The sequence below is a fragment of the Dreissena polymorpha genome, chromosome 7 (genome assembly GCF_020536995.1).
Source record: "Dreissena polymorpha isolate Duluth1 chromosome 7, UMN_Dpol_1.0, whole genome shotgun sequence".
Classification (NCBI taxonomy): Eukaryota; Metazoa; Mollusca; class Bivalvia; order Myida; family Dreissenidae; genus Dreissena; species Dreissena polymorpha.
In genome coordinates this window covers 43,561,239-43,575,444 of record NC_068361.1, presented here as the reverse complement: position 1 = coordinate 43,575,444, position 14,206 = coordinate 43,561,239, and the positions used below count along the sequence as shown (strand labels likewise).

Genomic DNA, 14,206 nt, shown 5'->3' with positions numbered 1-14,206 from the left:
CTTAAACCAACATTAATACTCAAAATCAACGATTATTATACCCCCACAAACGAAGTATAGGGGGGTATATAGGAGAGAGCTTGTCTGTCGGTTGGTTTGTATTAATTTTCCGCTCTCTAATTCAAGTTGTTTTCATCCGATCTTTACCAAACTTGGTCAGATTTTGTATCTAGATGATGTCTAGGTTAAGTTCTAATATGGGTCATGTCTGGGTCAAAAACTAGGTCACGGGGTCACTTAGTGCGTTTTAAACATTGAGCATGGTGTCCGCTGTTTTTTGTGATGACAACTGTTGCAAAATATTCTATGTCAATGCCGCATGTGGTAGTATAAGTCAGGTCTGTGACAAAGCTCTAGTTTTGCAACATATTTCATAAAATTAAGATAACCCATACAAAATCAATGTTCCTTACAGCAATAGTTAAAATGTCAACGCTAGATGTGGTCTTGTAACATAGATTAAACGAGATACAACAGATGCTCGTTTTTTATTTTTCGTGCGACAATATATTCCATGTTTATTTCCTGCCACAGTATCGAAACATTTTCGAGCGAATGTGAGACGGCTTCGAGCCTCGTCAGAAGAACAACGTTGTGCTTCCGAAGCTGCCCGCGAAGCCAATCTTGCGTTCACTCGGATATTGAAGCCGGATATTGACATGGAATATATTGTTACAAACAAAAATAAAAACAAGCATTTTGTACCGCGTTAAATCTAGGTTACCAGACTTAATTGTTGTGTTTAAATTTTTGCTATTGCTATCTTGGAACATTGATGTTTTATGTGTTAACTTTATGCTATGAAATATTGTACAAAATATTCGTTGATTTTGAGTTTTTATGGGCTTTTAATATTTATACATTGGATATAAAGGCCCAGTTTCACTATGATGCCGGTGGAGCCCCGGTGCGTGATCTGGGCTCTACTGGGATGAACCGGGGGGACAACTGGGATGAACCTGGGATGACTGGGAACAACCGGGAAAGTATTCAAATGTTTAATACCTTTGGGATGAACCAGGAGTCACCGGAAAGGACCGGCAACGACCAGCGCGGCACCAGGATCAACCGGGACTGCATCGGGATGGCACCTTAGCTCCACCAGGACCCATAAGACCCTGGAAGAGCTATGGCAATGCCCCGGTTGTTGCAGGTGGTGCCCCAGTTGAGCCCCGGTGAATGCCGGCAGAGTCCTGGTATAGCTACGGTGCATCGGTAAACCGGCGCTCTGTCGGGACGCCACAGGCATTCACCGGGTCTCTGCCTGGGAAATACTGGCGACGACTGGGGTTAAACCAGGGTGTTGCCTTGGCTCTGCAGGAGCTTCACTGTAATAAGCTGTAGCTAGTCCGGGGTTGACCGGGCCTCTTCCAGGTTGTTGACTGGCTCCAACCGGGGCGGCAACAGAAATAGTGTGACCGCATTAAAACAACTTCTATGCATCATCGCGGTTCTTGCCGATCGACTGGCATTAGCAAACCGGGATGGACCGGGTCTCTACCGGCAATAGTGAGACTTGGGCTTAATAGTTGTTTGGGCATTATTCATAATTTTATATATCTGGTCTTTAATCAATAAAAATATTGTATGATTCCGTCATATCAAGCGGCTCCTGGTATTACTAATTTTGATTAGTAATAAAAAAAAGAGGCTTACGTCACATGCATGCGCTCCGAGTATTTTGGTTTTACTAACATTACCTAGATTGAATATTAATACAAATAAAGCATTTAAATGAGGTAAAAGAAGGTATTATTGCATTTCAAAATCTTACTTCAACTACATGTGTTAAAAATTTAAATCCATATTCCATACATTATATTCTTCCTCTTCATTAAAGATCCACATAAGCTGCCAAGAGATGCACTTAGATGACTGCGCTTGTGTAAACACAACACTTTTATTCTTTGAATAATTAACAACATTCACTTTCACCCATTTCTAAAAAAATGTTGTATGAAAAATTATAGATCTAGCATAAAATCTGAGCGTATACATCACATCAGACTATAAACACACGTTCAGTCGGAATAACTCCGTCCCTATTGAAAATATATGCCAAAATTTATTTGAAAAAAAAAGGCAAATTATTGTGTTCATGAAATTCTTGAGCACTTTTAAGTGGCTTCGTTGCTCAAAAGAAGAATGACCGATACAAAAGAAACTTGTTAAATTGTCAGTAGAAGTAATACAAAAGTTGAATAACCATTTAAAGTTGAATAAAATATGTTCAGTTGATAACAAAATGAAGTTTTGTTGAGCTAATGCCTATTGCAATTGAGTATTCTCCCTTTTCTGTGTTACGTCGTGATACGAGGGAAACACACGCATAGTGGTGTTTTTGCTGGTGTGTTCCATTATATTTACGTGGTTAAACACGCTGTTAATAAACAATTTTTTTTATGGCTTTAATGGGAATGAAAATAATCTTTGAAGTTAAATTGTTTATTGCTGAATTGTTTGCATTAATTTAGAAATTCTTGTACTCCTTTCCTTAACCCCTCGAAACGTGGTAACCGGAGGATATATTTTTGGAAGGTATAAAATGCTTGAAACGATACATTGATTTGAAATATGTTCATTCTATCCATGTATATTATATATTGAATTTTAAGAAAACATGAATGAGGATATTCATTCATTTTAACGAGTTAAATCATCTACAAGTTAAGTTTACAGGACACCAAGAGTCTTCTTGTATCTGCAGCATCTAGCTGTATTATTATAATGTTTTTATTCTCATCCCTTACATCTACTAGAAAATTAAAGTTTGCACTCCACACTTTGCTATGTTTGACACATAGAGTTTGTTCTAAATTAATTGCTTGTCGTAATGTTCATAGAGACAGAGCCCAGGTGGCGGCCACAGGACAGTTTGGTCAGGGTGCAGGACCGATACTCCTGGACGACCTTCACTGTCTTGGAGCGGAGACCAACCTACTTCAGTGTGATGCTAAACCCTGGTACCAGAACAACTGTGCCCACAGTGAGGATGTCGGCGTCATTTGCTCTAATTCAGGTAAGCAGAAATAGAGAGCTAACTGGGTTATTATAAACACTGTTAGACATGAAATAGCATTATCCTTCAGTTCTGATATTACCAGATATTATAATACATAGTGTGCAGCCTTTTTCATGTTAATTTTTTTGACAAAAGAAAAGGACATAGTTAAGTGACTTATATTATATATTAAACATGTTATATTGTCACCATAAGCCAGGTACATATTATTGAAACATGTGGTGTAGTATCGAAACCTTCAACTTGATCATATATACATGAGCATTTAAATTTTATGCACTTTTTTTACTCTTAATTTGTGCTTTTTTATGCCCCATTCTTAGAAAAAGAGGGGGTACATTGTTTTTGGCCTGTCTGTCTGTCATTCTGTCCCAAAACTTTGACCTTGGTTAAAGTTTGATAACTGGCAATATTGAAGACAGCATCTTCATATTTGGCATGCATGTGTATCTCATGGAGCTTCACATTTGAGTGGTGAAAAGTCAAGGTCACGGTCATCCTTCAAGGTCAAATGTCAAATATTACTGTATGTTTCTGTCCCAAAACTTGAACCTTGGTTAAAGTTTGGTCATAACTTTTGGAATATTGAAAATAGCAACTTGATAATTGGCATGCATATGTATCTCATGGAGCTGCACATTTTGAAAGGTGAAAGTTCAAGGTCATCCTTCAAGGTCAAAGGTAAAAAAGGTGCAGTAGGGGTCATTGTGTTTCTGACAAACACAGCTCTTGTTTATAATGAATGTTATATCTAATGCAATCCTAACTCACATGTTTTGTGTGTACCTCTAAAATATTTATTGTCAAAACAAAAGTTTGTTTTCTTTAAATTATTGTTTGCATTTATCACATTAAAGAAGGCTGCCAGTCTCAACCATTCCATGAAATTGAAGGTAGTTTACACAATGCAGACTTCTGACATTATATTTCCTGTGCCAACATTCAAAGTTTTTGAAGTGCTATCTTGGATTTTATTTGGCTGACCATTTTGTCAAGCAAACTGCTTCTATCAGTGCATTATTTGTTAAATTTTCATGAAACTATATATATGTATCATGTAAAAAATGAGAGAAAGCATTTTACATTTTGTCTCGATAACATTCAAAATGGCCCAAAAAGTTTGTCTTTAGAATGACACTTAAACTTATGCAGTTACATGAAGTGAATATGTTAAATTATGACACTTTGAATCTCTTTCATTTAACATCAAGTGAACATAATAAATTAAACCTGGCCAAATGTACATATTCAAAACTATTAATTTTGCTGATGCTTGGATAGGTACCTCTACAAGTATCCGACTGGTTGGTGGTTCCACCCAGTACTCTGGCAGAGTGGAAGTATTTTACAACGGAACTTGGGGCACAGTCTGCGATGACTATTTCACAAACCAGGCAGCTACTGTCGTGTGCCAAATGTTGAACTATCCAACGTACGTACTGTAGTTTTGCTTACTGTTAAGTTTTTATGCCCCCTAAGGAGGGCATATAGTGATCGGACCGTCCGTCTGTTTGACTGTCTGTCATTCCGTCACACTTTCCTTTTAGGTTTTGCATGTAGGTTTGAAAAAATGCTCATAACTTCTATGTCGCTTCAGATAGAAACTTGATGTTTGGCATGTATGTGTATGGAGCTGCACATTTTGAGTGATGAAAGGTCAAGGTCATCCTTGAAGGTCAAAGGTCATATATATGGCTTCAAAGCAGCGCAGAGGGGGGGGGGGGGGCATTGTGTTTCTGACAAACATCTCTTGGTTTTAATTAGGATTTTCAACAAAATATCTGGTCAATGACTTAAGTTTGCATTGACCAATTGTGATAACACTTTTGATATATAATACCAGGCTTGCATGGGTCAAGGTAAAGGTTACTGCGACTAAAAATAGAAAAAGGGTAGCCCCTGAATAGCATGAAAAAAGGCATGATATTATGTGCATTTTGAAATGCTGTTTCTTTTCACACATTAACTTATTTTCAAAAGAAACTTCATATAATGATGGATAACCTTAAGAAATGGGGTGGAGTACAACACCATAAGTCTTCAGTAATTTTTAAGCAGTATTTGGGTAATATTTTATTGTTTTGTGATTGTCATTACCCCATAAGTACTGAGATTGTAGAGAACAACGAGAAGAATTGCAGAGTGCAAGGCACGTAAGCTTTCTGTCCCCTACTGGTTTCACCGGAGGGGACTTATAGTTTGCTCTCTGTGTGTCAGTAGTCCGTCAATCTGTGAGTCTGTCACACTTTTCTGGATCCTGCAATAAATTTAAAAGTTCTTAATATTTTTTCATGAAACTTGATACATGGATAGATGGCAATAAGGACATTATGCACGTCATTTCATTTTTTTCCTACATTCTTGTTGCTATGGCAACAAATATTAAAAATATATATACATATATTTCTGACAATGGTGAAGTTAGTAGGGGACATATATTGCTTGGCAATAGTCTTGTCTTTACTTTATATTTATTTTTATTTAATATGATTCAAAACAAACTTCCTGAGTTGTATGTTTTTACTTGCAGTGTAATAAATATATTGTTAAAATAAAACAGTTGGTCAGGTACTTGTAAATAACTCAATATAAATAAAGACTTACTAACCATTAGTTAAACAAATATCAGCAGACAAAACTCTTTTGAAAATGTTTCTTGAGTCATTTTTAGCTCGGCGTTTTCGGAGAAAACCCGAGGTATTGTCATAGCCAGCTTGTGGTGTTGTCTGCCGCACGCCGGCATCCCGCTAAAACTTGCACATAGTGCTCTAAAATTAAAGTGCTTCCGTGCTTCCACCTACAACTTTGAAACTTCATATGTAGATGCAACTTGATGAGTAATACACGTTACACCTCAAAAAATAAAAATAAAATCTGACAAGCTCTCATTTATTAAAAACTGCACCCGCAGCCGAGCATTGGCACCCGTTATGTGGTGCTCTTGTTCCTATTCTTTTTACAAGACACTGTGTTTTCTCCATGGCCCATTTTTCAGTGCTGGAGCTCAAATGCTGACCCGTCTCACTGGGTACCCTGCACCTCCCAGCAAGATTTGGTTGGACAATGTGGTCTGCCTAGGCACGGAATCAAACATCGGCAACTGCCAGCATAATCCATGGGGAACTAACAACTGCGGCCATCTAGAGGATATTGGTGTCTTCTGCTCATCAAGTATGTGTGTTCATGTTGACTCTCTTTGATGTTGATTTTTTCTGCTCATTAAGTATGTCGGTCCTTGATGTCTGTCATGATATTGGTGTTGTATGCTCTTCTAGTATGTCTGTTGTTGATACATTATATTGGTGTCTTCTGCTCATCAAGTATGTGTGTTCATGTTGTCTGTGGTTGAAGTTGATGTTTTCTGCTAATCTATATGTCAGTCCTTGATATACCGGTTTGTTGTTGCTGTTTGTTTCTTCTGCTCATCAAGCATGTCTGTCCTTGATGTTTGTCCTTATAATGGTTTCCTCTGCTCATCAAGTATGTCTGTGCTTGATGTTTGTCCTTTTAATGGTTTCTTTTGCTCATCAAGTATGTCTGTCCTTGATGTTTGTCCTTATAATGGTTTCCTCTGCTCATCAAGTATGTCTGTCCTTGATGTTTGTCCTTATAATAGTTTCTTCTGCTCATCAAGTATGTCTGTCCTTGATATTTGTCCTAATAATGGTTTCCTCTCCTCAATAAGTATGTCTGTCCTTGATGTTTGTCCCTATAATGGTTTCCTCTGCTCAACAAGTATGTCTGTTCTTATTGTCTTTCCTTGACATCTGTCCTTAATACATTTGTATATGTCTTGTGCTGTTCTAGAATGTGTCTGTCCTTGACGTCAGTCCTTGATATCTGTGCTTATATTGGTGTTGTATGCTCTTCTAGTATGTCGGTCCTTGATTTCTGTCCTTATATTGGTGTTGTATGCTCTTCTAGTATGTCAGTCCTTGATTTTTGTCCTTATATTGGTATTGTATGCTCTTCTAGTGTGTCAGTCCTTGATTTCTGTCCTTATATTGGTATTGTATGCTCTTCTAGTGTGTCTGTTCTTGATACATTATATTGATGTCTATTGCTCAATAAATATGTCTGTTTTTGATGTTTGTTGTTGCTATTGATTTTTTTTCTGCTATTTAAGTAGGTCTGTCGTTGCTTGTGTCTCAGTCTTTAACACTGCGGTCAATTGCTGATATTTCTTGCAATGAATACACTGATATTTACTTTTATTCTTGAAACTTAAAAGTAATGTTATGACGAAGAAATATTCGAATCTCGTAATTAAATTTTTTTACTGTGAAATAGCCCAAGTAATCACTGTTATGAAACACTTGCACACATGAAACCAAGAATGAATATTGGACATAATTTAAACTGCAAAGTATGCTAATAGAGTTCACAAGAATCACGGTAGAATTTAACTTATGCAGATAATCCTGTACGATTAGTGGTGTGATAACATGACTACATGTATGCTACATAAATGGTTCTCTCTGTCCTGTGGGTTATTATGTTGTCCTGATTTTTAGCGAGGCTGTTTTCGGAGAAAACCAGAGCTATTGTCATAGCCAGCTCGTCGTGTCGTGTCCTCCACCGGCATCGTGCTAAAACCTTAACATTGGCTCTTAAATCAAAGTGCTTCCACCGTCAACTTTGAAACTTCATATGTGGATGCACCTTGATGAGTTCTACACGCCACACCAATTTTCGGTTAAAGGTCAAGGTCACTGTGACCTCTAAAAAAATAAATAAATTCTGACAAGCTTTTGCAGCCGATCATGGCACCTGTTATGCGGTGCTCTTGTTCTCTTTTTTTTCATCACTTTTCTTTCTGACATATATTTTACAAAATATTTAAATTACAGTACAATGTGCATATTTATGTATGGGAAGGTTTGTAAATATATCTGATTCACAAATTGCTGAATATTTACCTATTACTTGTCAAAAAAGATGCATAAGTAAAAGATAGCATGCTTGAATCCATTGCCTCCTTCAAGCACCACTGGCGGGCACGTCGACAACCGTGCGGGTACCAATGTCAACACCGTTGCCAGGCTCCACGTCCATCAGACTGGTCGCCGGTAACAGCGCGTTTGAGGGCCGCGTGGAAGTGTATGCATTCAATCAGTGGGGCACAGTCTGCGACGATAATTGGAACTCCTCTGACGCCTCTGTTGTCTGCAGAATGCTGGGTTATACAGGGTAAGTATGCAGAGTTGAGTGTGTAATTGTTGTATTGATTCAGAATGGTTAAGTGAATTCAAATGTATTGCACTAGCCCACATACAATTTCAGGTAAGATATTCCTTAGGAGCTTTGGGAGTTCAAAGTATCACAGCCTCGTGTGTCTGTTTATATTGTTCAATTAAAATGTGTGTTATTACTTGTGTATAAGATTTTTCGGTCTTGGGAGTACTTAGCTGATCCATTAATTATACCACCATAAACGAAGTTTAGGGGGGTATATAGGAGTGAGCTTGTCTGTCTGTCTGTTGGTCTGTCGGTCTGTCCGTCGGTCCTTATTAAGTGTCCGCTCTCTAATTCAAGTTGTTTTCATCCAATCTTCACCAAACATGGTCAAATGATGTATCTAGATGATGTCAAGGTCAAGTCTGAATATGGGTCATGCCGGGTCAAAAACTAGGTCACGGGGTCACTTAGTGCGTTTTACACATTGAGCATGGTGTCTGCTCTCTAATTCAAATAGTTTTCATCAGAGCACACCAAACTTGGTCAGAAGTTGTATCTAGCTGATGTCTAGGCCAAGTTCGAACATGGGTCATGACAGGTCAAAAACTAGGTCACGGTGTCACTTAGTGCGTTTTTAACATTGAGCATAGTGTCCGCTCTCTTATTCAAGTAGTTTTCATCCGATCTTCACCAAACTTGGTCAGAAGTTGTATCTAGATGATGTCTGGGTCAAGTGTGAATATGGGTCATGCGGGGTCAAAAGCTGTGTCACGGGGTCACTTTTTGCGCTTTCAACATTCAGCATGTTGTTGACTCTCTAATTCAAGTAGTTTTCATCCAATATCTTCACCAAATTTGGTCAGAAGTTTTATCTAGATGATCTCTACGCCAAGTTTGAACATGGGCCATGCTGGCCAAAAACTAGGTCACATGGTCACTCAGTGCATTTTTTAACATTCAGCATAATGTCTGCTGTCTAATTCAAGTAGTTTTTATCTGATCTTCACCAAACTTGGCCAGAAGTTTTATCTAGATGATCTTGAGGCCAAGTTTGAACATGGGCCATGCCAGATCAAAAACTAGGTCACTGGGTTCGTTTAACATATTCAGCATGGTGTCCGCTCTCTAATTCAGGTAGTTTTCATAGGATCTTCACCACACTTGTTCAGAAGTTGTATCTAGATGATGTGTAGGTCAAGTTGGAACATGCACCATGTCGGGTCAAAAACTAGGTCATGGGGTCACTTAGTGCGTTTTAAACATTGAGCATGGTGTCTGCTGTTTTTTGTGAAGAGAACATGCAAAATATTCTGTGTCAATGCGGCATGTGGGGGTATTCGTCACGTCTGTGACAAAGCTTGAGTTAAATCTTGATAAAATCACATACAGTAACAACTTTCAGTATTTCGAATGGTACATAAATGGGATCAGCATTGTTGGTCCCAACAAATCAGATCGAGTTTTCCCAAGTTGCGAAGATGCAGATAACAACCAGAAACTCTTGTATCATAAGTATGATTTGAATGTTCTATATGAATGATCACTTGTGGTTTGATCATATTGATATTTTACTGACAAATAAATATTACTTTTCTTATTTGCTCGGGCGTCGGCCTACTATGGCTTGGGAACCGGTTAGATCTGGCTCGAAAATATCATAGTGTCTTATGGTTGATTTTGATGTTCATTATAAATGATCACTCGTAAAGTAAAATCAAAATTCTACTGAAATTAATACATATTTGAGCTGTGCCCTGGGCAAAGTAAGTTTGCACAGGCGAATAAGAGACAATACTTTCCCACTTTTATAGTATTTTATGTTTACAGAAAGTAACTTAGCAGAAGTACTGTTTATGCAGAAAATGTTGTCCCTGATTTAGCCGTTGAATGCTGCACAGGCTAATCTGGGACAACACTTCCCACATGTATTAAGCCCCATTTTCCCATAACGAGGTTCATTTTGTTTCTCATATCTTTCCCAGTAACGGAGCTGCAGCCAGGGGGTCGGCCTACTACGGCCAGGGAACTGGTCAGATATGGTTGGACAATGTGTTCTGCCGTGGCACGGAGGGTTCTCTGGAGCAGTGTACGTCCAACGGATGGGGCGCGCACAACTGCGGTCACCAGGAGGATGCTGGGGTCTCCTGCCTCTCAAGTAAGTTTAACCCTTTGCATGCTGGGAAATTTGTCGTTTGCTAAAATGTCGTCTGCTGAATTTCTACAATTAGCATTTTCTTCGATTTTTTTCAAGGAATTCTATCAGAATAGCAAACAGTTTTGATCCTGATTAGATGCCACGTTCTGTGGCGTCTCATCTGGATCCAAACTGTTTGCAAAGGCCTTCAAAAATTCGGTTCAAGCACTGAAAGGGTTAAGACGATCAGGGAAGCTTTTACTATAGGTTCATCACTGTAAGATTTTATTTTATTAAAAGCTGCTGACTTGTATTTAAGATACCGCGGTCAGCTGTTTTCCATTGAATAATGATTGAATTGGAAATTTTGTTTTAAATGAAAAAACAAAAGAAATTACGCTCTTTTTAAATATAGATATATGATTATGATAAAATTATCTTTAACTTTCCAAAGGGAATTTTGTGGTTATTACACCACAAAGTTTATCAGTGGCAAGTTAATTTATTAAAACCATGAAATTTATTGTTGTTAGTCTATGGCCGTTTCATTTATGGTAGATTTATCAATCTATCTTAAGTGCAAAGAGTCAATACATTTTATGAAGGTTCTAAAGACTATGGCAGTTTTTGGAAACCCTCTTTTGTAGCAAAATTAATTATTTTTTGTGACTCTTAATTTTCGGACATACGGGTTTTCATCCATAGTTAATGTCTCTCAATTTTTTGACAGTATATTTTACCGCGCTATTCTACAGACTTCGAGTGAGAAGAGTTTCACAAGAAATTTATTTAACATTGATTGATTTCATTTATTTCAATATAATTATAATTTTGGGACACCTTTATTTGTGTCTAAATTTTTGGACACCTGTAATTTTTGAATATTTTTTGTATCTTAATTATCGGACACAAAAAAAATAATTATTTTTAATTGTCTGAAAACTTAGAGTGATTACGGTAAATATGATAACGATTCCACTGGATATAGTCTATTGTTAAAGTATGATATTTTTTCAGCCACAATTCCCAACAGATTCCTCCTGTTTACTGACACTACTCAAAGATCCATATATAGAATGGACATGACGACCAAGAGCTATATAGCGATACCATTGCCAAGTCAAGAGAATCCCATCGCTATCGACTACGACTACATCGGAGAACGATTATACTGGACTGACGTCAGCAAAAAAATGATTCGCACTGCTACTCTGGATGGACTCAGCTCAAAAACCATCCGAGTGTTACCTTCAAGTAAATTCACATTTATTGTGTAAAACCAGATTTTTTGTTCAAACATTTTTTTTGATATTCATAGATTTCTTCTTGGTTGATAAAATACCATCTTTAATTTATGTATTATGAAGACATTATAACTATTTTCCCTTTTTTAATCAAGAAAATGTTTCTTTGTTAATATATTTTTTGCCAAGAATGAAGGCATTCCATATAAAGTTAACAGTTATAACTATTGCATGTTTCTTAAAAATGTTATGCAATGTGTCACATTTGTACGAATCATGAAATAAAATTGGTCATGTTTGGATATGTAAGGATCACAAAGATCATAATCACTTGAAAGATTTCCATCATATTAGCTTGTATTTCCAATACTTAACCCTTTCAGTGCTGGAACCGAATTTTAAAATCCTTTGCGAACAGTTTGGATCCAGTTGGCGTCTCATCAGGATCCAAACTGTTTGCTATTCTGATTTGAAAAAAAATCGACGAAAATGCTAATTTTAGAAATTCATCAGACAACATTTTAGCAGACGACAAATTTCCCAGCAGGCAAAGGGTTAACAAAGAAAGTAAATCTACGAATTTTAAGATATTTCCGATGGTGTTTCTGTAGACTCAGTAGCAGATGGCATCGCTGTGGACAGTATTTCCCAACTGATCTTCTACTCTGACACCGGGACCGACATCATCGCTGTCATGACGATGGACGGTTCCTTCCAGTCTGTCATCATCAACTCAGACCTCGATCAGCCGAGAGCCGTGGTGGCAGATCCAAATGCAGCGTAAGAGCCATTAATAATAATAATAATACATTAAGATTTATTTTCTTTTCCATCATTTGTCTTACGTGTTTTTATTGAAACATTTTAACGTGAAAATGTGTCATGCAATCATTCTCCATGAATTTCCCTAAAATAGCACATTACAAAAGGTCTGGCTATTGTGTCATTATTACTGGAACAAAGTACAATTTAATGGCCAGTTAACTACAAATTGGTACCTTAACCTGATTTTTTCCGCGGCCTTTAGAGCTTGTTTTCTGGACAGAATGCAGTTTTTCACAATTTGTTTGAAACTGACAGACTGGTGCTAAGACTGTGCCACTGGCTTATTGAGGGTCGTCAGAGTTCTGTTTAGAAGTGGGGCTGATATTTGAGCCTCGGTCTGGGAAAATGGGGCTTAATGCATATGCATAAAGTGTAGTCCCAGAAAAGCCTGTGCAGTCTGCAGAGGCTAATTAGGGATGACACTTTCCACCTAGACTGGAATTTGTGTAGAAGAGACTTACTTTTAACGAAAAAAGCCCTTACTGCACATACTAATCTGGTAAGACACTTTGCCAACACGTATTAAGTCCCGTCTTCTCAGAATCAGGGACGATATATATTTTCATCAGCCCATTCGAAGACAATAGAATACAACTGCCAGCTTGCAAATATGCTTGGTGCAAATGACGCTTATATCAAAATTAATCGTTCCCCATAAAGTATGCCAAAATTTAAATAGGTAAAATCAACAATATTGAAATCGGCAATCTATAACAAAACTGTTGTAACTATGTGTTTTTTTAATTGGAGAATGGGTTTTAGTATATATATATACCCAGCACTTTTTCAACAATGATTGTGTGGATATGCTGCTGGGTAAATGATCAAACAAGCAACCTACCTATCAGTTAACTCTTTCCCCCATAATAGCCCAATTCACCAGAAGATGGGCAATATTCGCAGAAACTCGGAATTCTGCTCTCTATCAGCTTACCACGCTAACAAATCAAATTCTGGAGTATTATGTTTACATTAAATCAGCATGTTGTCTGCTTCAACAGTTTCCTTTGTTGAAATAAAAATGCCTTTTCAATCGGTAGTTTGCCGCAATCACTTAGAAAATTTAATATAACATCAATAATTAGTTTACTTTCTTAACATACATTCGGATTTTTGTTCAATCAGAGAAGTTTCATACAAGCTGTTCACAATAATCGTATAAACTTGAGGTTTATGCTATTGCTATTTTCAGATCAGAATTGGGTTTTTCCAAAATTGGAGAATCTGTTTTCGTCAACTACGGAAACTCAAAATCGTCCAAAAATGCGATATTTGATAATTATTACTGGAAATAAGGAGGAAATAATAGGATAAATAGAAATTTATGTGAGTTTTGGATAAAGATCAAGTTTATCATGCTCAACTCAAACCATGTCGGCAATCCTCGCGCTGGTACATCGGTTCTAGGCTAAGCCTTGCATGATAAACTTGATCTTTATCTGAAATTCACATAATATTCTCTATTAACATCGTTTCCACCACCGCTCATATTCTTACAACTTTTCACATGCCACATGTGCAGCATTTTCTTTGGTGTATTCTCTATCAGTAAAATATCCACCATGAATTTACAAATATTGCTTCTATTAATAGATTAATTGTACATGTTTACTCCAGCATTTCATTGGTCAGCCAGTTACCTGTTCGGAATCTTATCGGCTGAAAGCGTAAATATTCGTGACTACCCGTAGTGAAATGGGCTATAGTCAAAGTGAAAATGGCTTTTGCAACCAGCATAAAACCAGAACAGCCTGCGAGTAACTCGCAGTCTGTTGAGGTTTTATGCTGCATCAGTAACTTAGG

The 14,206-nt window shown here is 37.4% G+C and overlaps 1 protein-coding gene across 2 annotated transcripts in view; it reads left to right on the top strand.

The window, feature by feature from the left end:
- Positions 1-14,206, top strand: part of LOC127837461 (deleted in malignant brain tumors 1 protein-like) — an 87,499-nt gene that overhangs the window by 53,964 nt on the left and 19,329 nt on the right. For both annotated transcript variants that reach the window (XM_052364589.1, XM_052364588.1), the window contains exons 31-37: positions 2,844-3,019; positions 4,304-4,454; positions 6,018-6,193; positions 8,008-8,212; positions 10,183-10,355; positions 11,352-11,588; positions 12,190-12,358. In XM_052364589.1, coding sequence (XP_052220549.1) covers positions 2,844-3,019; positions 4,304-4,454; positions 6,018-6,193; positions 8,008-8,212; positions 10,183-10,355; positions 11,352-11,588; positions 12,190-12,358 — 1,287 coding nt within the window. The remainder of the gene's footprint in view (positions 1-2,843; positions 3,020-4,303; positions 4,455-6,017; positions 6,194-8,007; positions 8,213-10,182; positions 10,356-11,351; positions 11,589-12,189; positions 12,359-14,206) is intronic.